The sequence below is a fragment of the Danio aesculapii genome, chromosome 22 (assembly GCF_903798145.1).
Source record: "Danio aesculapii chromosome 22, fDanAes4.1, whole genome shotgun sequence".
NCBI classification, from domain to species: Eukaryota; Metazoa; Chordata; class Actinopteri; order Cypriniformes; family Danionidae; genus Danio; species Danio aesculapii.
In genome coordinates, this window is record NC_079456.1 from 15,828,464 (window position 1) to 15,853,431 (window position 24,968).

Genomic DNA, 24,968 nt, shown 5'->3' on the forward strand with positions numbered 1-24,968 from the left:
GGACACTCTGCCCAGCTGGTGTCCCACCAAGCCTCCAAACCAATCGCCATGCTACAGCCTTCAAGGCCAGCCAGTGCATTCTTGGCCTTCAGTGCTGTTGACACCGTCCCCAGGCTTCCGGCCCAGCCAGAGCCCCTCAGCCCCTTGACAAGCTTATCGCTCAAATGGTACCCCTTGGATCACCAACCTTATCGCCGTTCTCCAGGCTGGTAACCCTTTGACTTCCAGGTTAACCAGCACTCTCCTGGCCCCCGACCCTGCCAAAGCTTCGCAGGCATCCAGAGCTGCCAGTGGGTCCCATGCTTTCAGTCCTACTGCCATTCCCAGGCTACCGGTCCTGTCTGCGCTCCCGAGGTCGCCATCACTTATTACCTTCTGCTCTGATCCTTTTTGAGTGGTCCCAGTCTCTCTCCTTGGCCTGTCTTGTTGCAGCTCCTAGTCATTGGTTCACCTTCTCTGCACAAGCCAGGCCCTTCATCCCTATGTCACTTCAAACCATGCCCTGCACACATTCCTATCTTCCTTAGAATTGGGTCCCAGGAATGAACTCCCTCCTCATATCCTAAGTCGTATAGGACACAGTAGGCAGTCGGCTTCCATGACAATAATAAAGACTTAAGTTGATTCTCCTAGTTCAAAGGTTGGTCATAAATAAATAACCCTTTAACTCTATATTGCGTAACAGCAACGATAAGCTATTTTCTCAATGAAATCTGGCCCTGGATATAACAGGCTGCACTCTGTGGTTTACAGACTTGCTGAATCTGGCTCGAAAGAAACCAAACATGGCTCAGGAGGAATGCAAAATGATTAGTGACAAACTGTTAAAGTACAAAGGAACTGTCCTGTCTAAGGAACGCAACTACGACATTACTCCAGAATATATTGACAGTTTACAGGATTTTGAAACAAGGGATGATGATGTCTTTGTTGTTACCTTCCCTAAATCTGGTAAGTGTGTAGTATATACTGTAATATATACTGTAATTGTGAAACTCAGTAGAATTAAGGTAAACATATATTTCAAATTATGATACATAGGTCTATGAAATATATTTCACAAAATTAATTTACATTTAAAAAATCAAAAAATGCATTTTGGACATGTTTTGTGTAGTTATGAATAAACTTCTTAACTGCACTGCCGCTCTAATAGACAACACTCTTTTTGGAGTGTAAAATATATTAAATGTAAACCTCCATGAACCAAAATTTAAATCAAAATGAATTTTAAGGTGAGGAAAATACATTTTGATTTAGATTCTAGTTTATGGAGGTTGACATTTAAAATTTATTTTGATGTCAAAATGTAGTTAATGTCAAAATGAGTTAAACTTAGGCTAAACTTAGCTTCAGGACATCAATATTTGTTATATAATAGGAATATTAAGCATTTTTCTGTTTTAAAGGCTCAGTGTATTTATACGCATCTCTCAGGTACAGTATGGACCCAACGGATCATAACTTTAATATACGAGGAGGATTTCCCGGAGAAATCCAACCAAATCACATTCAAACAAATGCCCTGAATTGAGTATCGGGAAACAGGGACAGATTATAACACACGTCCATCTCCGAGACTCTTCTGCTCGCATTTACTGGAGCCACTGATGCCCAGAGCTCTCCAGAGGAAAGGAAAAGTATGTACAAACTTTTTGGTTGATTTGACTGTTTTAAGGTCAGGGAGGCGTGTGGATTTTAATGAGGTTGCCTTTGCTATCAGGTCATCTACGTCATGAGGAACCCCAAAGACGTCATGGTGTCGTATTTTCATTTTTCCAACAAAATGAAAAACCTGGATTCTTCCAAGAGCTACAACGAAGTCTTAGAGAATTTCCTCACAGGATGCAGTAAGAGCAACATTTTTGCATAACAAATACATTTATTAGTGAATAATATTAATTATAATTATAATAAATCTGAAAAACACTAGTTTGTAATGTAATAATTTAAGTTTTAACTTTGTCTTGCAGGCTATTTTAAATATTTAACCTATTTTTGTGTCATGTCTCATCTATTTTAAAAATGGCATATCATACAGTATATACTTCTCTATTGCAAATTATACATTTGTCAGTAAATGCATATTATATCAAAAATTTAAATACACATTTTAAAAGTATATATCTTGGTGTAGGTATTTTTTCAGCATGACACAATGTTTGAAAGTAAGAAAAAGTAAGAGATCAAAACCCATTTACTGTCACGATTTAACCTGTGGAATAATTTGCTCTTACACATAAAGCAATCCTGACAAACTATATATCATTTGAAAATTTAATGACTGAGCAGGTGACTGATGTTTGCTAGGTATTACTGAGCAACAATAATTTATTAATTTGCGTCAAGGATACGCATCAGAGTCATGTGTAAAAAATATTACATTTTTTTAGTTTTCAGAGGCTCAATTCAAATCATATACTACCAAACTACCCATACTCCTTTAGAATTTGATGTCTACTTTACAAATATTGTCAAAGTATGAAAAAATATGGTTCATATTGCTCAAAACAGCGCCCTCACATTGTCACCAATGGATACTGGATGTCAACTGGTGGTGATGTCTGGTACTGCGGCCAAACAAATTTTTGCTCAAAGCTAATTTTTGAGGTGTGCGTTGGGTTAGGGTTAAGCCTAACTCAAATATGGAATGATTTTATTTTTCAAATATTTAGCTCAGATTTTCTATCAAATTTGGGCCAAATTTAGTATTTTGTAAAATACATATTATTTCACTTTTTAAACTTTTTTGACTATTTTGACGCAGCTTTAGGCTGACATGTGTCTTCGTTAAAATGAGACCAGGTAAGCGGTTAAAGGAGTGACCTTGTAAACACTAATGCCGTGTCTGAATTTAGTGATTGGTGGCTCCTGGTTTGACCATGTTAAAGGATGGGTGACAAATAAAGACAAATACAACATCCTGATCCTGACTTATGAAGAGATGATCAAGGTAAGACCAGTTTGGTTTATGACCCTTTAATCTTTCCATCAAGAGTTATCAAAGTGTTCTTAGATATAATAACATGTACAAATCTTCCATCAGGACCTCAGATCCGTCATTGTGAAAATCTGCGAGTTTGCTGGCAAGAATCTGTCAGACGCAGCCATCGATAAAGTGGTGAAAAGAGCAACATTCAACCAAATGAAAATAGACCCTGTGGCCAACTATGAGTCCCTTCCTCAGGAGGTCACAGATCAGCCAAAAGGGGCTTTTATGCGCAAAGGTAAGACAAAAGTGAGACAGAAAGAGCTGGTATTTGAAGCAGTTCCTTTACATTGATAAATATAAACATATCTAATTTAGCCTATCTTAATTCCCCCTGAATGATAATGCTGATGAAAAGGGTAAAAAATTAAACTTTAAATAATGTTATTACCATAATTTTTCTAATTTGTTGATTGCATTAAAGAGATTCACAATCTTTGAGTTTCTTTTTTATGTTAAGCACAAAGAAACAGAAATGTTAAAACATATGTTAACATATGAATTATATTTTAAGCACAAAGAAAAATAAACTGAAGAATGTTGGGGGAAACAATTACTTACTTCCACAGTATTTTTGTTCATATACAGTTGAAGTCAGAATTATTAGCCCCCCTTTGAATTTAAGTTTCTTTTTAAAATATTTCTCAAATGATGTTTAACAGAGCAAGGACTATTTTACAGTATGTCTGATAATATTTTTTTCTTCTGGAGAATGTCTTATATGTTTTATTTCAGCTAGAATAAAAGCAGTTTTTAATTTTTTAAAAACCATTTTAAGGCCAAATTTATATTTCAAAGCTAAATTTTTTCCGCTAGTCTACAGAACAAACATCATTATACAATGATTTGCCTAATTACCCTAACCTGTCTAATTAACCTAATTACCATAGTTAAGTCTTTAAATTGCCCTTTAAGCTGAATACTAGTGTCTTGATAAATATCTGGTAAAATATTATTACTGTCATCATGGCAAAGATAAAATAAATCAGCTATTAGAAATGAGTATTAAAACTATTATGTTTAGAAATGTGTTGACAAAATCTTCTCTCCGTTAAACAAAAATTGGGGAAAAAAAATAAACAGGGGGGCTAATTATTCTGACTTCAACTGCATGCATGGACATCAATGGCAGCTTTTCCCTACTTTTTTCAGAATATCTTGTTTTGCAATATTAGAAGAAAGAAATTTCTAAAAGTTCAGAACCACTTGAGTGTGAGTAAATGGTGAGAAAATGTAATTTTTTTGGGTGAACTGGCCTTTTAAGAATTGCAAGCAATAAAAATTATTATAAATAAATAAAGCGACTTTGAAAAAAAAGTGCAAGCATTTTTTGTAGAACAATGTTATGTTTAAATGTGCAAATGGAGCATTCACTCATTCATTCATTTTTCTTCAGCTTAGTACCTTATTTATCAGGGGTTGCCACGGTGGACAAATGGAGCATATTTTATTTATTTATTTATTTATTTATTTATTTATTTATTTATTTATTTATTTAATAATTAAATTAATTTTTTTAAATAAATATACACTAATTTGCATACATTTCTTACATACAATTTTAATTTAGTTTATTTTAATTTATTTATTTGGACATGTTAGATTTTTACAGAGATTTTTTGGGGGAATCTGTTGTTATCACTCAATAATTCAGAACTATGAACATCGCCTCCCAAGAGAAGAAGAAAATAAACACGTTTTTCATATTTGTAGAATAAAATATATAATTAGACATGTTAAGTGTTGTATTGATTTTTTTTAATTACTGTATTACAGGAACAGTTGGAGACTGGAAGAACTCTTTAACTGTGGCTCAGAGTGAATGTGTTGATCGTGTCTTTGAAGAAAGAATGAAAGACGTGCCTCTTAACCTGGTCTGGGACATCACAGAACTGCGTGGCTGAAAACTCAAGTTATGACTTTTATTTTGAAACTAATAAACATATAAAACTATCATACTGATAAGGAATGCATAATACCATGAAGAGAAAACTGATAACTTGCTCTAAAGTAAATGTCTCCCAATTTTATGGTTTTTATGTTTATAATGGGATAACCAATGTTTGTTTTTATGTTTTTTAGTAGTAATTGTAGTTCCTAACTTCTCTGTAATATTTCCAACATTCTCCAGATTAACCAGTAGATGTCAGCAAACACATTCGAGTTCAGGTCATAAACAAATATTATGATTTCAAATGTGAATGTCAAATCCAAAATTTAAATTCACTTCCCCACCAGTTGTTTAAGACACCATCCTGTTTTATTTAAGGTACCAGTGAATTGACGTAAAGGGTGGGTAAATTTAAATCTTTGCGTGAACTATTCCTTTAAATTAGGCTGAAATAAAAGTATTTTAAAGATACGGGACAAATATGAAACATTTTCTGCTGAGTCTGTCATGGTATTTCATTTGTAAGTATATCTAGAACAGAAGTTCTCAAACAAGGGCCTTGGTCAGCTTTTAGGAGTGCCACAGACTGACTTTAAAGTGTTTGATAAATTATTATTTGTAAAATACTAAAACTGAAACTAATCTCAAATAAAATATTACAAAGCAAACCTTAAAGTTTGATCATAAAAAACTTGTAGATCATAATGACTGATCTTAATGTTACAATGTGTTCCCCAAAAGCATTGTAGGTCTATCAGAAAAAATGATCATATGACTGATCTAAATTAGATCGTAATAATTATTATACGACAGACTTAAAAGATTCAAAGCACAGCAGCAAGTCCACTTCTGAACAGCTGAAGAAAAACAATATTAACATTTGGGGTGGCCTAGTCAAAGCGCTGACCTGAATCCAATTGAGATGTGGCATGACCTCGCCTGAATGAAGACAGTTCATTCTTTAAAATTCTCCAATGTGGCAAAATTACAACTATTCTGCAAAGATGAATGGGCCAAAATTCTCCCACAGCGCTGTAACAGTCTGATTGCAAGTTATCGAAAATGCTTGATTATAGTTCTTGCTACTAAAGATGGCCCAACCAGGGATTATGTTTAGATTCACATTGGCGCTTTTGGATTAATATATTTTTTTAGTAATAAAAACCTTCATTTAAAAACTGCATGATGTTTTTTCTCATGTTAACTTAAACTTAATATTTTATTATTATTTTTTTTTAATTTAAAACACTGTTTTACACCACAGTAAATTATTATTGATGTATAGAAGGTGCCATAAAGAACCAAAAAGATGCTTTCACAGTGATAAAATAACTTTTTTTGTTCCCTTTTATGGTTACATAAACCATTTTTACTTAATGCAGTGAACATTTCAATAATCTAAAGAACCTTTTCCACGCTAAAGAACACTTTCTGTGATGAAAACGTTCTACTGGTGTTAAAAGATGGTTCCATGGGACCATCAATGCCAATGAGAACCTTTACAGTAATTTTTAGCAGTGTGTGACACTACAGACCATGTATTCTGAACTTTACATTTCCTGTTTAAATGTATAACTTACTTTGATTCTCCTAGTTCAAAGGTTGGTCATAAATAAATAACCCTTTAACTCTATATTGTGTAACAGCAACGATAAGCTCTTTTCTCAATGAAATCTGGCTCTGTATATAACAGGCTGTACTCAGTGGTTACAGTCTCGCTGAATCTGCATCAGAAAGAAATCAAACATGGCTCAGGAGGAATGCAAAATGATTAGTGACAAACTGTTACAGTACAAAGGAACTGTCTTGACTATGGAAACCAATCATGACGTTACTCCAGAATATATTGACAGTTTACAGGATTTTGAAACAAGGGAGGATGATGTCTTTGTTGTGACCTTCCCCAAATCTGGTAAGTGTGTAGTATATACTGTAATTGTGAAACTAGGTAGAATCAAGGTAAACACATATTTCAAAATATGATCTATAGGTCTATGAAATATGTTACACAAAATTTATTTACATTTTAAAAATCTACAAATGCATTTTTGGAGCATGATCAAATCAAAATCTTTATTTGTTTATCTTTTTATGTTAAACAACATATTCTTCATATTTTCATCCTTTTTGGAGTGTGAAATATATTCAATGTCAACCTCCATGAACTAAAATTTAAATCAAAATTAATTTCAAGATCAATAAAATACTTTTTGGAGGTTAAATTGATCATATTTTCAATGTCAAATTGTAGTCAATGTCAGTTTAAGTTAAACTAGCTGTAGCTAAACGTTGCATTGGGTCATCAATATTTTGTTATATAACAGGAATGTATAACATTTTCCATTTTAAAAGCTCAATGTATTACTATATGCCTCTCTCAGGTACAGTATGGACCCAACGGATCATGACTTTAATATATGAGGAAGATTTCCCGGAGAAAACCAAACAAATCACATATGAGCAAATGCCCTGGATTGAATATCGGGAAAAGGGGAAAGATTACAACACACGTCCATCTCCGAGACTCTTCTGTTCGCATTTACTGGAGCCGCTGATGCCCAGAGCTCTCCAGAGGAAAGGAAAAGTGAGTACAAGCTTTTCAGTCGATTCGATTGTTTTGAGGTCATGCATGTGGGTTTAATGTATATGTATAAGCTTGTCTTTGCTATCAGGTCATCTACGTCATGAGGAACCCCAAAGACGTCATGGTGTCGTATTTTCATTTTTCCAACAAAATGAAAAACCTGGATTCTTCTGAGAGCTACAATAAAGTCTTAGAGAATTTCTTTACAGGATGCAGTAAGAGCAACATTTTTGCACAACAGATACATTTATTAACAAATAATAATAATAATAATAATAATAATACACTAGATAAACACTAGTTTGTAGTGTAATAATATTAAAGATTTAACTTATAATTTTGTCTTGTAGACTATAGTAAATGTTTAGCCTATTTTTTGTATCATATCTCGTCTATTTTAAATAACGCATATACTTCTCTATTGTAAAGTACATATTTGTCAGTCATATATATGTGTGTGTGTGTGTGTGTGTGTGTGTGTGTGTGTGTGTGTGTGTGTGTGTGTGTGTGCGTGTGTGTGTGTGTGTGTGTGTGTGTGTGTGTGTGTGTGTGTGTGTCAGGAAAAAATATATAAATATACATTTAAATTAAAAATATATATATATATATATCTTGGTGTAGTTATTTTTAGCATGACACAATGTTTGAAAAAATACACGATTGTAGAACAGTTTTTTATAAACGTCAATAAAACATTTTTGAATAAGAACACACGTTATATAAAATTATCTCTACAAATAATGTTTGTATGAGTATTGAGGAACATTTTGTCTATTCTTAATAGACAAATCAGAAAAAGTTGGGACAGTATGGAAAATAGGTAATAAACACGTATTCCAATTTTGGTTCTTGCAACACATTTAAAAAAAAGGTTGAAGCTGCGGTCACAATTGACTTTTCCTCCCAAAGACTTCCATTCATACGCACGCGAATGCGTCAGATCGGAAACGCAAGTTCATGCGTCAAGTTCAAGCTTGGTGAACTCTGACCTGCGAAATCGCATCACTTGACTGTGTGAGACCAATCAAGGATCAAAACAGGACCTCTCTTGACAGAAATTTAAAACATGGAGCAATCGCTCACTTTTTTTTAATGTCTAATCATCTTGTTTAATCCCGCCCCTTTTCGCAAGCTCAAACTCTAGTGTGACCGCAGCTTGAGACAGGAGCAATTTAGGGCTAGTAATTATGTAAACTTTTTAATAATGATGTGATTTGAGACAGGTGATGTCAACAGGTGATTGTAATTATGATATTATACAAAAGCAGCATCCAAGAAAAGTCTAGTCCTTTAGAAGCAAAGATGGGCAGAGGATCGCCAGGTTGTCATTATTCAAATGTTTAATGAGAATGCTCTTCAAAGAAAGATAGGACGACATTTGGATGTTTTATCATCAACAGTGTATAACATCATTAAAGAATGCTTAAAGGACAACGACACAAGCCTAAGCTGAACTACTTTGGTCTCTGATCCCTCAGGAAGCACTGCATTAAGAATCGTCATTCATTTATAAGCGATATTACCACATGGGCTCAGGACTACTTTGATAAACCTTTGTCAAGTACTACAATACAGTACACAGATGCATCTACAATTGCCAGTTTAAACTGTACTGTGCCAAAAGAAGTCCTATGTTAAGTGTCCAGAAGCAACGTTGACTTCTCTGGCTTGGGCATCTGGGACGGACCATCACACAGCAGAAACATGTACTATGATCAGTGCCCTTGGCAAATTTAACGTGCCCTTTTGTGATGGCACCATGCTGACAAGTACATAAAGATTTTGGACCACAATATGCTGTTTGTTTTTTTTTCCAAGGATATCCATGCTTATTTTAACAAGACAATGTAAAACCACATATACAGGTAATTGACTGGCCTGCCTGCAATCCTGACCTGTCTCCAATAGAAAATGTGTGGCGCATTTTGAATGAAATTGCATTTATTTATATTATTTAATCCTTTAACTGTCATACTGTTGGCAGAAAGCTTAGAATTTACTATAGTTCAATTAAATGTTAGTCTAATTAAATTACTTATCTTTGGAAAGGACAAAGTCATCTAACTACATATTTTACCACTGTTTTTAGTTTCATGTCATGTAGGAAGAGTAAGAGATAAAAAATGTATTTACTGTCACAAGTTAACCTGTGGAATAATTTGCACTTAAAGCAAACCTGTCAAACTATATATCATTTAAAAGATTTATGACAGAGCAGGTGACTGATTTTTGATAGATATTACTGAGCAACAGTTATTTATTAAGTTGCAACAAGAATGCGCATCATTACTTCGCTACAGCAATCCATGTATAAAAAAGCTTTTACAGATTATTTCTGAGGCTCAATTAAAATCAAATACCACCAAACTGCCCATACTACTTTATAATTTGTCAAATTTACAAATATTGTCAAAAGTGTGAAAAAAATATACAGAAATAGAGGCGCCCTCACATTGTCACCAATGGAAACTGGATGTCAACTGGTGGTCTGGTACTGCAGCCAAACAAAATTTTACTAAAAGTTATTTTTGAGGTATGAGTTAGAGTTAACTGTTATGAAGCGGACAGGAGACAGAGGTAAGGAAACGTTAGGGTGTTTATTGAATGACAACAAGGAGCACATGAAGGATAGCCAGGAGGATCAGGAATGATGTTGGGGTCTTCTCCTCCGTGGCTGGGTAACAGGAATACACGAGGATGGACAGCACACACCAGATACAGCTGACAGAGGATGACACAGACTTGGAAGGACTGGAAGACAGGACGATACGGGAGGACCAGGAAGACTAGGGAGGAATACAAAGAGAACAGGTAAGTAAATCGTTTGTTTAGCTGAGGATGACTACGCTGAGTGGTCGCTCAGTTGTCCGCTTTCGTCGAGACGAGCCCGGACAATGAGCGACTGGAGTGCTGTGCTTTTATCTGGTGCTCGTGAATGTGATGCAGCTGTGTGCTCATTAGAAGTCAGGTGATGGTGATCTTCGTGAGTGGGGGTCGTGAGAGCCTGACCAATCCATGACAGTACCCCCCTCCCCAGGGCCCGCTCCTGAGGGCCGACACCTCCGACGCCGTGGTGGTCTCCCTCTGCCTCTAGGCGCTGGGAACTCAGGGTGGCTCTCATGAAACTCCACCATGAGACTAGGATCGAGAATATCAGCTCTGGGAACCCATGTCCTTTCTTCGGGGCCGTACCCTTCCCAGTCCACCAGGTACTCCAACTGGCCACCACGACGTCGGGAACGCAAGATCTCCTTCACTGCGTAGACGGCTCCTTCTTCTAGGAGCAGTGGAGGAGGGGGTTCCTCTTCGTGGTCAGGCTCTGTGGAGGGAAGAACAGGATCGTGATAGGGTTTCAGGAGTGATACGTGGAATGTAGGGTGAATACGGTAGTGAGAGGGTAATTGTAGTTTGTAGGTGACGGGGTTAACCTGTTCCACGATGGTGAAGGGACCAACAAATCGGGGACTTAACTTGCGAGAGGGCAGTCGCATGCGTATGTCCCGGGTGGATAGCCACACCTTTTGTCCGGGTGTGTATCTGGGTTCTTCAGACCTTCTCCTATCGGCGGTTACCTTGCTTCGACGGACTGCCCTCTGCAGATGTTGATGAGCCTCGTCCCAGACTCTCTCGCTCTCCCGGAACCAGTGATCCACTGCGGGGACATCAGATGGTTCGCCATCCCAGGGAAAGAGCGGTGGTTGGAAGCCCAGGACGCACTGGAATGGCGTGAGTCCGGTGGAGGGTTGCCGCAGTGAATTTTGGGCATATTCTGCCCAGCCCAAATACTGGCTCCAGGAGTTCTGGTGACCACTGCAGAAGGTCCTCAGGAACCGTCCCACCTCCTGAATCTTCCTCTCTGTCTGCCCGTTGGTTTGGGGATGATATCCAGAAGAGAGGCTGACGGCCACACCTAGGAGCTTGAAGAAGGCTTTCCATAGACGTGAGATGAACTGTGGACCTCTGTCCGACACAATATCTTCTGGAATACCAAATGACCTGAAGACTTGATTAAAGATATTGTCGGCAGTTTCAAAGGCTGTGGGAAGACCTTTCAGAGGGATTAGTTTGACAAACTTTGAGAATCTATCTACTATGACTAGAATACAGGTATTACCTTCTGACGAAGGGAGGTCAGTGATAAAGTCCACTCCTAGGTGTGACCAGGGACGGTTCGGAATCGGCAAGGGATGGAGCTTTCCAGCGGGTAGATGACGTGGGCTCTTGGATTGGGCACAGTCCTTACAGCCCTGAACATATTGCCTCACATCCCTTGCCATGTTTGGCCACCAGAATCGTTGGGATACTAGCGAGAGAGTATTGTTGATCCCTGGATGTCCAGTGCCTAGCGAGGTATGTAAGGAGTGGATCAGATCTACCCGGTGTTCAGGTGGTATGAACTGCCGATGAGGAGGGCATCCCGGCGGAGCAGGGGCTTCCGGAGTGGCAACGACTGGAGGAGCGTTCCAGGTGATCGGACAAATGGAGATGTGTTCGGGAAGAATCTTCGTTGGGAGTTCTTCATGATCGTGATGCTCGTGTAAACGAGAGAGAGCGTCTGCTCTTAGATTCTTGGGTCCTGGACGATAGGAAATGGAGAAATCAAAACGTGAGAAGAAAAGTGACCATCTGGCTTGACGTGGACATAGTCTCTTGGCCTCTTTGATGTATTGGAGGTTTTTGTGATCTGTGATCACCTGGAACGGATGTTTGGCTCCCTCCAACCAGTGACGCCACTCCTCCAAGGCTAGCTTGATTGCTAGAAGCTCCCTGTCTCCTATGCTGTAATTCTGCTCCGCCGGGCTCAACTTCCGAGAGAAATAGGCACAGGGATGCAGTCGGGGCGGTGTATCATGATGTTGAGATAATACTGCCCCGACGCCGGTGGTGGATGCGTCCACTTCCACCACGAAAGGAAGATTTGGGTCAGGATGAGTCAGGAGTGGGGCCCTTGTGAACTCCTTCTTAAGAAGGCGGAAGGCTGCGGCTGCTTCTTTGGTCCACTCCAGTCCTTTGGGTTTACCCTTGAGGAGATTAGTGAGAGGTGATGTAATCCTGCTGTAGTCCTTGATAAACCGTCTATAAAAGTTAGCAAACCCAAGAAACCTCTGGAGCTCCTTAATGGAAGTGGGTTCTGACCAGGATAGAACAGCCTCAATTTTCTTCCCATCCATACGTATACCGGTTTGGTCAATGATGTATCCCAAGAAATGAATCGACTTCTGGTGGAATGAGCATTTCTCCGCTTTGAGGTAGAGGTGATGTTCTCTCAATGTGTGTAGGACCTCCGCAACGTGTTGGCGATGTTCGGCCTCACTCCGGGAGTAAATGAGGATGTCATCTATGTACACTATTACACAGTGGTGAAGAAACTCCCGGAGGACTTCATGAATGAAGTTTTGGAATACGGAGGGGGCGTTGACCAGACCGTAAGGCATGACCTCATATTCATAGTGGCCAGTAGGGGTCACGAATGCTGTCTTCCATTGGTCCCCCTCACGTATTCTTATCAGATTATACGCGCTGCGGAGGTCCAATTTAGTGAAGATTTTTGCTTCTCGGAGCTGTTCCAAAGCGGCTGGTACCAGAGGAAGGGGATATCGGTATTTTACTGTACCGTTATTTAGGACCCTGTAGTCGATGCATGGACGCAGCCCTCCGTCCTTCTTGGCCACAAAGAAGAAGCTTGAGGCGGCTGGTGATTTTGAGTGACGTATGTACCCCTGACTCAGAGCCTCCCTTATGTAATCTTCCATTGCCTGATTCTCTGGAAGCGAGAGCGGGTAGATCCTACCTCTTGGCAACTGGGCATCTGGAACTAGGTCGATCGCGCAGTCCCATGGCCGATGCGGCGGTAGCTGGGAAGCTCTCTTGGGGCAGAAGACATCATGAAAGGAGCTGTACTCCTTAGGAATGTGGATAGACTGCTTCTCAGGAGGGCTCTCGACCGATGTTGCAAACAAAGAAATGGGGTTCCGACCTTGAAGAGGGAGATTTGGAAAACAGGCAGGTGTACATCCAGATCCCCATTTCTTTATCTCTCCTGTGCCCCAAGAGATGATGGGATCGTGCTTCACCAGCCACGGGCGCCCTAGAATGATGTCCATATTTGCACCCTCCAGAACCAGAAATTGAATCCTCTCTTGATGTAACAACCCCACTTGAAGAAGGATGTCTTCGCATTGTCGATGGATACGGGTCGAAGATCGAGTGCACTGGGTTATCGGTTGTATCTGGTATATATGCGAGGACGCCTCAGTACGGAGGTGGAGTTGACGACAGAGGGATTGGGAGATGAAGTTCCCTGCTGACCCGGAGTCGATGAGGGCTGTGACAAGGAGAGAAATAGAGGCAGTAGTTATTTGTACGGTGGTAGTAAGTGGTTTACATTGTTCAATATTCGTACTGAATACACTCACTGAAGTCCGAATGGGACGAAGGGGACACTCCATACGGGTGTGTCCACTGACACCGCAGTATAGACACAGACCCCGGGTCAGCCTCCTCTGTCGTTCCGCTGATGTCAGTCTTCCAGACTCTATTATCATGGGTTCTGGTTCTGGAGAGGCTGTTGACTCAGGCGATTGGAGGAGTGCAGACGAGGGGGTGATGGTGTCCTGTTGATAGGAACGAAGACGATCGGAACATCGGAGAGAATGTTGGATGAATCTCTCCAGACCCATTGTATCATCTAATGTGGCCAGTTGGATTCGGAGAGTGGGTTCCAAGCCGAGCCGGTACGTGGTCAACAACGATCTCTCATTCCATCCACTTGCAGCTGCTAGAGTGCGAAACCGGAGAGCATATTCCTGTGTAGATAGAGTACCTTGCTTTAGATGATACAGCTGCTCTCCAGCGGCTACTTCCCCATCAGAACGTCCAAACACCTCTTTGAAATACTCCGTGAAGGTAGTGATGGAATTCATGACCGGCCCGGCTTGGTTCCAGATCGTCTCAGCCCATTTAAGTGCAGGTCCAGAGAGTAGAGATACGATGTAGGCGATCTTTGACTTATCTGTGGGATATAGAGAAGGTTGCATTTCGAATATGAGGGAACATTGTAACAGAAAACCATTGCACTCCCCCGCTCCGCCTGAGTAGGGCGCTGGTCGGGCCATGGGACTGGAAGGAAGGGCCGAAGAAGAAACTGTGGAGGCGGAAGTGCTCGGTGCTGGTGGTGCGTTGGAAAGTGGAGCTGGTGGCTGTAGAATCCGCTTCAACTGGTCCACCAGCTCTTGAAAGTGATCGGGGGTGCTCATGTTGTCGTCGTTATAGGTCCGGGCTTCTGTTATGAAGCGGACAGGAGACAGAGGTAAGGAAACGTTAGGGTGTTTATTGAATGACAACAAGGAGCACATGAAGGATAGCCAGGAGGATCAGGAATGATGTTGGGGTCTTCTCCTCCGTGGCTGGGTAACAGGAATACACGAGGATGGACAGCACACACCAGATACAGCTGACAGAGGATGACACAGACTTGGAAGGACTGGAAGACAGGACGATACGGGAGGACCAGGAAGACTAGGGAGGAATACAAAGAGAACAGGTAAGTAAATCGTTTGTTTAGCTGAGGATGACTACGCTGAGTGGTCGCTCAGTTGTCCGCTTTCGTCGAGACGAGCCCGGACAATGAGCGACTGGAGTGCTGTGCTTTTATCTGGTGCTCGTGAATGTGATGCAGCTGTGTGCTCATTAGAAGTCAGGTGATGGTGATCTTCGTGAGTGGGGGTCGTGAGAGCCTGACCAATCCATGACATTAACTCAAATATGGAATGTATTTTTATTTCAGATATTTAGCTTAGATTTTCTATCAAATTTGGGCTAAAACAGCTTTTGTTAAATATATTATAACATTAAAATATACATTTCCTTTTTTATTATTTTCATAAAATTAAAGGCTCAACTTTTGTTTTATTTCTTTTTTTTTTGTAAATTTATTGTATTTTTTTTTTTTTTTTAACTTTTTTTTTAAATCCTAAAAACACTAATGTTGTGTCTTATTTTAGTGATTGGTGGCTCCTGGTTTGACCATGTTAAAGGATGGGTGACAAATAAAGACAAATACAACATCCTGATCCTGACTTATGAAGAGATGATCAAAGTAAGACCAGTTTGTTTTATGACCCGTTAATCTTTCCATCAAGAGTTATGAAAGTCTTCTTAGATATAATAACATACAAAAATCTTCCATCAGGACCTCAGATCCGTCATTGTGAAAATCTGCGAGTTTGTTGGCAAGAATCTGTCAGACGCAGCCATCGATAAAGTGGTGAAAAGAGCAACATTCAGCCAAATGAAAATAGACCCTGTGGCCAACTATGAGTCCCTTCCTCAGGAGGTCACAGATCAGCCAAAAGGACTTTTTATGCGCAAAGGTAAGACAAAAGTGAGACAGAAAGAGCTGGTATTTGAATCTTTTTTTAACCTTAACTCATTTAAACATATCTTAATTCCCCTGGCTGATAATGTAGATTGAACTGGATAAAAAAAAATTAAATAAATACTGTTATTAATTGTTTGCATTTATGTTAAGCACAAAGAAAAATAAACTGAAGAATGTTAGGGTAACCGTTTACTTTGACAGCATTTTTGTTCCTATACATCAATGGCTGCATTCTCTATACATTTTTCAGAACGAAAGAAATTCATAAGTTTAGAACCACTTGAGTGTAAATAAATGGTGTGGAAATTTAGATTTTTGGGTGAACTGTCCCTTTCAGAATTGTAAGCAAAATAAATAAATTAATAAATAAATAAATAAATAAATAAAAAATTTTGCATAACAATGTTGTTTGAATGTGTAAATGGAGCATTTTTTTTATTTGTTTATTATATAAATTAAAGTAATTATTTAATTAAACATACAATCATTTGAATACATTTCTTGCATAAATTATTTATTCATTTATTTGGACATATTAGAGTCAGAGATTTTTAGAGTCGATTTTTTTTTTTTTTACTTAATAATTCAAAACTGTGAACATACCCTTGGAAGAGAAGAAAAAAAATTCACTATGTTTGAAGAATAAACTATATAATCAGGCATGTTAAGTGTTATTTAGAGGATTTTTTTTTCCAAATTACTGTATTTCAGGAACAGTGGGAGACTGGAAGAACTCTTTAACCGTGGCTCAGAGTGAATGTGTTGATCGTGTCTTTGAAGAAAGAATGAAAAACGTGCCCCTTAACCTGGTCTGGGACATCACTGAACTGCGTGGCTAAAAAACTCAAGTTGTGGCTTTTATTTTGAAACCAAAAAAGATATAAAACTATCTTACTGATAAAAGCAATACATAATATGAATGCATATCGCAAACAAATCATTGAGAGAAAACTGATAACTTGCAGATTGTAGGGCGTGTACATTATTAACAATATTTAAAATATGGAGAGTTTATCATTTTTAACTAAATTGATATTTGATGGGTATAACGCTGTAAAAAATAAAGTTATGATATGTTAAATGACCAAGTGAATGTAGATCTCTATATTAAATGTCTTACAAAACACTTGTATATCTGTATTTGTTTTTTATTTGACAATGGGAACATGTACAATGGGCTATATAAACAGCTAGTGTTTTTCAGTCAATGATCAACTTTACGTGACTACTTTCAATTTCATAAGGTTCCTTTTACAGCATCGATGTTGTAGTGTAATTACAATACATTCAGTCAAATAGACTTAAAGAGCCCATATTATACATGAAATAGGGTCATATTTTGGTTGTAAGGTCTCCAACAACAATCTAATATGCATGCAAGGCCAAAAAACACTTTTATGGTCTTACAATCCCATATGAATCGTTCAGCGATTCAATTGCTGATTGGACAGATGACAGCCTGTTGCGATTGGTCGACAATGACAGCCTTCAGCGTGAGACAGAGTAAAATGCCCAGCTGCTTATCAACAATATAGAAGTAGTGACAGTGCATACGTGGCGCGGTTACAAGTAAAAAAATACAACTGAATACATAATTTGCAAGCTAGAGTAAACGAGGCAATAATTTTAATCGCACGTACTTACACTTGTGATATGGAGGAAGTTAACTGATCCATGATGCACTGATCCATGTTCTGACAGTCTTTACTGATCCTTCCTTTAACAAATGGCCAATGAAGTCTTCTTTGTAAGCATGTCGTTTCCAGAAGCACTCGAACTGCTCAATGCTGGGCTATATTGCTGAGGTTTCATCTTTGAGTAGACTTTCAATAATATCCATCTGCACAGCGTGACTTTATTCGACTGGTGTCTGCATCTGTGTGACACACTATATGGAAGGGCATTTTTCAAAAACCCATAATATGGGCTCTTTAAATCTTCATTTGGTTGTCAAAGCGTAAAAGATACGAAAGACTGTTTAAATGCAGGCGCCGCCAGCAGCAGGCTAGCAAAAAAACTCCATTGAAAATACTGGGGTAAAATTAATTTCCATATTTTAAAGACATGTCATGGAAAAATATAATTGAATGCAGTGCTTTTTGTTTGGTCTGATACCCACTTTATATTGTATCTCAGCCAGGCAGTGATGATCACTGTTTTTTAAAGAAATCAGATCTTAAACATGTGCTGCGTCCCAATTCGCATACTATGCGTCCTAAATAGTATTTGAAAGTAGAATTAGTATGTCCCAAATCGTAGTATGTTGAAAAGAGTATGCCAAAGGTTCACGTATGGTTTACTATTTCCGGTAAAAACTCGAAGTGTAGAAGCGTCCATACACTAACCGCTGATATTGCCCACAATACATTGCGCGTAGGACGTTAATTCGATTTAGAACTACAAACGCGGCTGAAAAGTGTAAACAAACTACAAACATGATGGATGCGGGAGACCAACCGCCAAGTAGAAAGGCTTCGGTAAAGATGTTTGTATGACTGTTAATTAATATCTAGCCCACTGGAACATGTTTTAATCGCGTTTTCTGATTAGAAATGAGTTATTAAAGCTATTATGTTTAGAAATGTGTTGAAAAAATCTATCTATCTATCTATCTATCTATCTATCTATCTATCTATCTATATATATATATATATATATATATATATATATATATATATATATATATATATATATATATATATATATATATGACATTATTATACGGTTCTATATTTTTGTGAGCTATAAATAACTGAATGAATGCGTTTTATTTTGACATGAGATTATTTAAAAAAAAAACATGAGACTTTTAATTTGATAGGTGATTTACGCGCATGCGCTGTTCATAGACTTCCACGTGTGGATAGAAGGAGGCTTTCTCGCAAATATTCGTTTTTATTTGATATTACACACTACGTTTTGACAGTTTTTCTTTTGCGTCATACCTGGAACCACACCACATCTACAATAAATATGTCACGTTAAGATTTGCCTGCTTTTATTGTAATATTAGGCTGCTGTATTCTGAAGTTACGTTACAAATGAAAACAACAACACGGTAAGCGCGAGCATTACGTTATTAACAAGTCATTTTAACTATAGCTGAAGAGTTCAAATGCAAATACCTTTAAGTGCCATCTGTAATTTTCTTCTACAAGATAATTTTTCTCAGACTCTTATGTTTATGTTCAGTTATTTCATGTTTATAGCGATGAAAATAACCTATTCTTTGCCATAAAAGTGAAATTACTGAATCAAGACATAGGAGCTTGAGAAAAATACTAATATTAGAAGACAATGTCAAATGAACTCTTAAGTTATTAGTTTAAGTGTATATGGACATGGAGAAATCCATAAGTTTAAATAATACTTTTCATAGGTTGTAAGATTGTTATATGTTATCTTTAATGTTAAATATTATCATTGCTAAATGTTATTAATCACCATAATTTCTCAGTTGGTTTACGTGAAGAATTACAAACATTAGTTCTTTTTGTATTGCAAGTTTTCTAATATTTTAGGCTAAAATGTACTAATAATACACCATGTCATACAAACTATTCTTATACAAAAATTAGCATAATGCTACATTGCTAAAAAAAATCTGACTACTGTATGTAGTCATGTTCACAATTTTTGTTTACTTTGACAGCTTTGAATCAAAGGTTTTTATAGGAGAGATCGTATGAATATCTTTTTAATACTACATAATTCATTAAATACTGTGAACAAAAATACAATTTTCAATATTTTTCTATCAAATGAAATGGAAGGACATCCGCTGTGTAAAACATATGCTGGATAAGTTGGTGGTTCATTCCACTGTGGTGACCCCTGATGAATAAAGGCACTAATCTGGAGGAAAATTAATTATTAAAATATAAAATTAATGAATTAAATGTATAATCTCCCTGAGTAAAAACCTTCAGAATACAGATTTGAATACAAGGATGTGTCACAAAAAGTGTATTTTATCAAACAAAAAAAATATTTATGAAAAGCCAAACACTATTAAAATCTTTATGGTCAATGTATCTTTCCACAGCTCATAAACAAGCTGAATTGAATTAAAAAAAATGGACAAAAAACGGAACAAAATGCCAAAATCAACAAAGAGAGCTCCCAAACTGGAGCCTCAGAGTTCCGATGATGAAGAGGATGAGTTGGAAATGGAGAGAAACTTTGCTTTACTCAGTAAAAGGAACACGAATCAAACTCCAGCAGAGGACGAGGAGGAAATGAGAGATGAAGGGGAATCTGCAGAGGAAGAAGATGAGGCTCCTGAAGAGGATGAGGAAGATGATGCAGCGAGTGATGATGACGAGTCTGATAGTGAACATGAAGATGAAGGAAACAGCAAGACACAATCACACATGGAGGGAAACATTAAAGAAGGTCTTTGTTTTTTCTTATTACTTCTTAATTATTTACTCAAAAATACTTTTTTATATTTACACTCTTGTATCTTTTGTTCGTACAGAATTATCAACCATGTCGTTTGAGGAGATCATGGCGCTTCAGAATAAAGTCGGGACCAAAGCGTACAATAAAATTGCTTATGGAGACACGAAGCAGAAGAAGAAAAACGAGCCCATGAAACGACTAAATAAACACCGGTAAAAGCAGTGTTATTTTAATATGTAATATGAAGGGTATCCTGCTCACCAAGGCTGCATTTATTTCATCAAAAATACAGTACAAATAGTAAAACTGTGAAATGTTATTGCACTATAAAATAACTTTTCAAAACTAGTTTGTAATTTAATTTAATCATTAATTCCAGTAATTTAAAAGATGAATTTTCAGCTTCATTACTCCAGTCTTCAGAATCACATGATCCTTCAGAAATCACTCTAATATGAATTATTATTGTTATTATTAATATTATTAATGCTAATAGTAATAAAAGCAAGACTGGAGTAATAACATCATTTGAGACCACATACATTTGAGAAAGCAGTTATTTAAAATTGTAATAAATATTTAACAATTAATGAATTTAGTAAATGCCGCCTTGATGAACAGAATAATGTTTATTAAAAAAAACATGAAAATAATAATAAGGATGACCCCAAACTTTTGACTGGTAGTGTATATATATTAGGGTTGGGTCAATAGTAGATGCCATCGTCCATCGCCGACATCACGATCCTCCGCCCAACCCCTGTCGCAGCAGTAATCCGCTTGCGAAAAATGATCCACGTCCACACAGGCATTTCATCTAGCATTTATGAACAGCCCTCCGTCCACACTATACTGCTGAAAACGCACATCACGTGACCACACACACACACACAAACACTCTGGCGTGCGCTGCAGTGTATGTGCGCGTCTGAGCTCCAGGCAGTCAATGGGTGCTTTGAGCACAAAACCCCAGAGAGCAGTGCACGTCAGTTTATCAAGGATGTACCGCTGGATCGCTTCTCACTATAGTTGTTAAACGTGATATTTAATTAATCTTGTCTCTATCTAACGAATCTTTGGTCTTATGAATCTATCAGTAACGTGTCACAGCGTCAGTACACTGCTTCAATCTTTCGCTTTCACGCTTGTACTTAGTAATTTTAGTGAAAACCTCAGGTACTGTTAGTTGGTCCTGTTGGTTGTGCACCTTTTTTACCAACCAAGTTTGTCGACACCATTATAACAACACAGATCACTCTGCCTATTCATGCCAGAGTCCCACTGAAAAAGTGATTGACAGGTCAGGTAGTTGAAACGGTAGGCTACAAATAATTAATTTGTTATGAATTAATTATCCATAAATAATTAATTCACCGCCACCTACAACGACGATGCCATTATCCATCGCGATGATTCACATTAGACATCGTACGATGCCAAATTGGTCAACATCGCCCAACCCTAATATATATATTAACTGTTTCAATTTAGCTTTAGTTATTTGATCTACTTTTAGTTTGTGTAGCTAATGTGCTCTAAATTAAGTTTCGCTTTATTGTTATTTTTTTGTTTTGATAGAAAAGAAATTGGAAATTTGATGTGATTGTTTTGTAATTCGAAGTGTTTGCTATTATTGCATTGTTTTTTTTTTTACTACATTTTTTTATTTAAAGTTTGGGTCCTTTTTAATGTAATTATTTTTTATTATGTTTATTTGTTGTTATCGTTTTAATATTTCTTTTAAACTTCACTTATTTTAATCCATTTTATAAATATTTTGTAATTTTGCTGCTTCTTAAACTTACTTTATTTCAATTAATTGTCAGAGCCTGAGCAACATGCAAAATGTTTTTTAAGTCTTCTAATGAAATATTTACATTTTATATTATGTCAGTTTTATTTCAAATAACAAAAAATGTTGAATATTAATTTTTTTTTTTACAATTGACCAGATCAACTTACTTTATTTTGCTTTAAAATACAATTGTAACCACCTTTTAATTATTTTATGTCCTTATTTAAAACTATTAAAGAATTATGCTAGTTATTTTATTTATCAGTTTGTGACTCTTGTGTACATTTTGTCTGACTGTGTGTTTTGTCTTAGACCTCAAGAAATTTCTTCAAAGCAACGTGTGCCTTTCCTACGAAAAGTGGTTCCTGTCAAGAAAATGGTACGTTTCATATGTTCATTTAATTAAAAAGATGCTTAACCCAAAAATAGAAAATTATTCATTGTTTACTCAACTTCAAGAAGGTAATGTTTTGAGGAATGTTGGAAACTTTTTTTTGGCAACAGGTTTTCAACATGCTTCAAAATATATTTTGTGTGCAGCAGGAAGCTAAACAAATGCTTTGTAAACACTAAATGATGAGTAAATGTTTATTTTTGGGTGAACTGTCCCTTTAATATTTGCTCAAACAATGAAGATCTGATTTTTCACCATGCAATCATGACTTTTTCAGATTTCAAGAGACCCTCGCTTTGATGACCTCTCAGGAGAATACAAACCTGAAATCTTTAATCAGACGTACAAATTTATCAAGAACATCCAAGAAAAGGAAGCGCAGGTTTGTGAAAATCAAAACCACCTCATTGATTAATGTTTGTTTTCATAATGGATTATTTTTATGCTCACTGCTATTTGTTTCAGGCGGTGAGAAAGCAACTCAAGAAAACCAAATCAAAAGCTAAACAAGAAGAACTGAAAGCATTGCTCAAGAGAATGGTATGTTTGACGTATTAAGACACTTTCATTTCAATTAAACTGCAAAATTTTCTCAAAAGAATTTTTTACCCTTCGATAATGAGCTATAAAATATATAACTTATAACTAGCCGAAATAAAACAATTAAGACTTTCTCCAGAAGAAAAAATATTATCGGACATACTGTGAAAATTTCCTTGCTCTGTTAAACATAATTTGGGAAAAATTTAGAAAAAAAATAATAATTCAAAGGTGGCTAATATATATGCATATACATACTAGGGCAGAAAGGAGATCACAATCTTGATTCGACCCTACACACAATCTTATTCAGCCAATAGAAGCATAAGTCTTCACATTGTTTTATATACAGTTGAAGTCAGGGGGGCTTATAATTCTGACTTCGACTGTGTGTGTACAGCATGTGTGTGTGTATATATATGTATATGTATGTATATTTTTTTTGTTTTGTTTTTTTAACCCTATTCTCCTGCAGTATCTTGCCTTAAACTTGAATCTTTATAGGAGAATTATGTAAAACATCATTATAGTTGTGAAAACCTTGAATATTGCAGTTTATCTAATTTCTATGCATATGTGTGTGTAACAGGACAACCAGCAGAGGGCCCGACAGAGACAAGAACAGGAGAGGGAAAAGGAGCTTGAGTTCAAGCGTAAACAGAGAGAGCTGGTCGGCCAGGGACACAAACCCTTCTACCTGAAGAAATGTATATATGCCTTTTATTTCAACTTCTTCCTTGACCGTTTGCCTTTTTCATATTTGTTTACAGCACATGTGGAAGTTACAGAATGTTTTGGACAAGACACTGGTGAAATTCACCATATTCAACAGCTATGTTTCCATTCAAAGATGTTAATTAGATTTGCAGAAAACTGGAATATTGCATAAAACATTTGCGAATAAAGCACCGATTCCATCTAGTCAAAAACAACAAAATCGTCACTTCCTGATTAACTGGCACGTAATTTCAAAACTAAAAAGACTATTTTCTGTGGTAGGTGACTCTGAGGCCACTGTGGTAGATGACTCTGGGCCTTGTTTCTTGTATAATAAGTTACTACCATCATAGGTTATGCACATTTTTTCTTATCACATAAAAATGTGTATCCTACTCTTTTTATCATTATTATTTGTATTTTCAAAATTTTGCTCACCTTGACATTTCCATTAAACTTTTTTTAGTGTGATATACCAAAATGCGCAAAAAATAGGTCAATGGAAACATACCTACTGACAATATTCACAACTGTGCATCATTTGTCAAAGAAACATTCAACTACCTGTGTGATACGCTATTTATAATTGTATAAAATCGATATAAATCTCTCTACAGCTGACAAGAAGAAGCTGGAATTGGCAGAGAAGTACAGTGAGCTTAAAAAGAGTGGAAAACTGGAGAATTTCTTGAGTAAGAAGAGGAAACGCAATGCCACAAAGGATCGCAGAAAGTTGCCCAGTAAGCACAAGATGCGTTAAACATGGACCAATAATGGCTCACCTGTTGCACCTATTTTTTATTATACTTTGTACGATGTGGAAAGATGTTTCTGAAATTTAATTTTGCTAGACTGGACATTTTGAAGGCTTATATTACATTCTACAGTTGTACAAAACTGGGTAAAGATGTTATTTGTTAATAAACTTGACATGTCAGGTTTTTTGGATATATCCATTGACTTTTTTGTTAAATTATAATGTTGTGAGGATTTTCCTAAAGCGTTTACTTGCCCTTAAGTGGTGACCAAACTTAATAGGTTGCTTTTTTGGTTAAATTGTTTTTTAAGAAGAGGAAAAACTTACAAGGAAATCATTGTTTAGTAGTTTCCAGTGTTCTTTCATTCTACAAATAAAAGATACTAAAGAGGTTTGGAATGAGTAAAGGGAGTAAATCATGATAGAATTTACCTTTTTAGTTGAATGATCAGTTTGGCGATCCTTACGTTTATTTTTAGACAACTATCTTATTAAACCACATGGTGGAGCTATTGAC

The 24,968-nt window shown here is 37.0% G+C and overlaps 2 protein-coding genes and 1 pseudogene across 2 annotated transcripts; all 3 read left to right on the forward strand.

Annotated features, from left to right (window-relative positions):
* The first annotated feature begins 199 nt into the window (after positions 1-199).
* LOC130215456 (amine sulfotransferase-like) lies at positions 200-6,061 on the forward strand (annotated as a pseudogene).
* Positions 6,062-6,626: 565 nt separating this feature from the next.
* LOC130216685 (amine sulfotransferase-like) lies at positions 6,627-16,683 on the forward strand. The gene is made up of 6 exons (XM_056448567.1): positions 6,627-6,792; positions 7,262-7,464; positions 7,553-7,679; positions 15,468-15,562; positions 15,656-15,836; positions 16,556-16,683. Exons 1-6 carry the CDS (start codon positions 6,627-6,629, stop codon positions 16,681-16,683), a joined length of 900 nt encoding a protein of 299 aa, XP_056304542.1.
* Positions 16,684-18,686: 2,003 nt separating this feature from the next.
* rrp36 (ribosomal RNA processing 36) lies at positions 18,687-24,644 on the forward strand. Its single transcript, XM_056447261.1, has 8 exons — positions 18,687-18,902; positions 19,890-20,239; positions 20,325-20,460; positions 22,356-22,422; positions 22,715-22,819; positions 22,903-22,977; positions 23,567-23,684; positions 24,312-24,644. The coding sequence occupies exons 2-8, from the start codon at positions 19,921-19,923 to the stop codon at positions 24,452-24,454; spliced, it is 963 nt and encodes a 320-aa protein (XP_056303236.1). The 5' UTR covers positions 18,687-18,902; positions 19,890-19,920; the 3' UTR covers positions 24,455-24,644.
* The last annotated feature ends 324 nt before the right edge of the window (positions 24,645-24,968 follow it).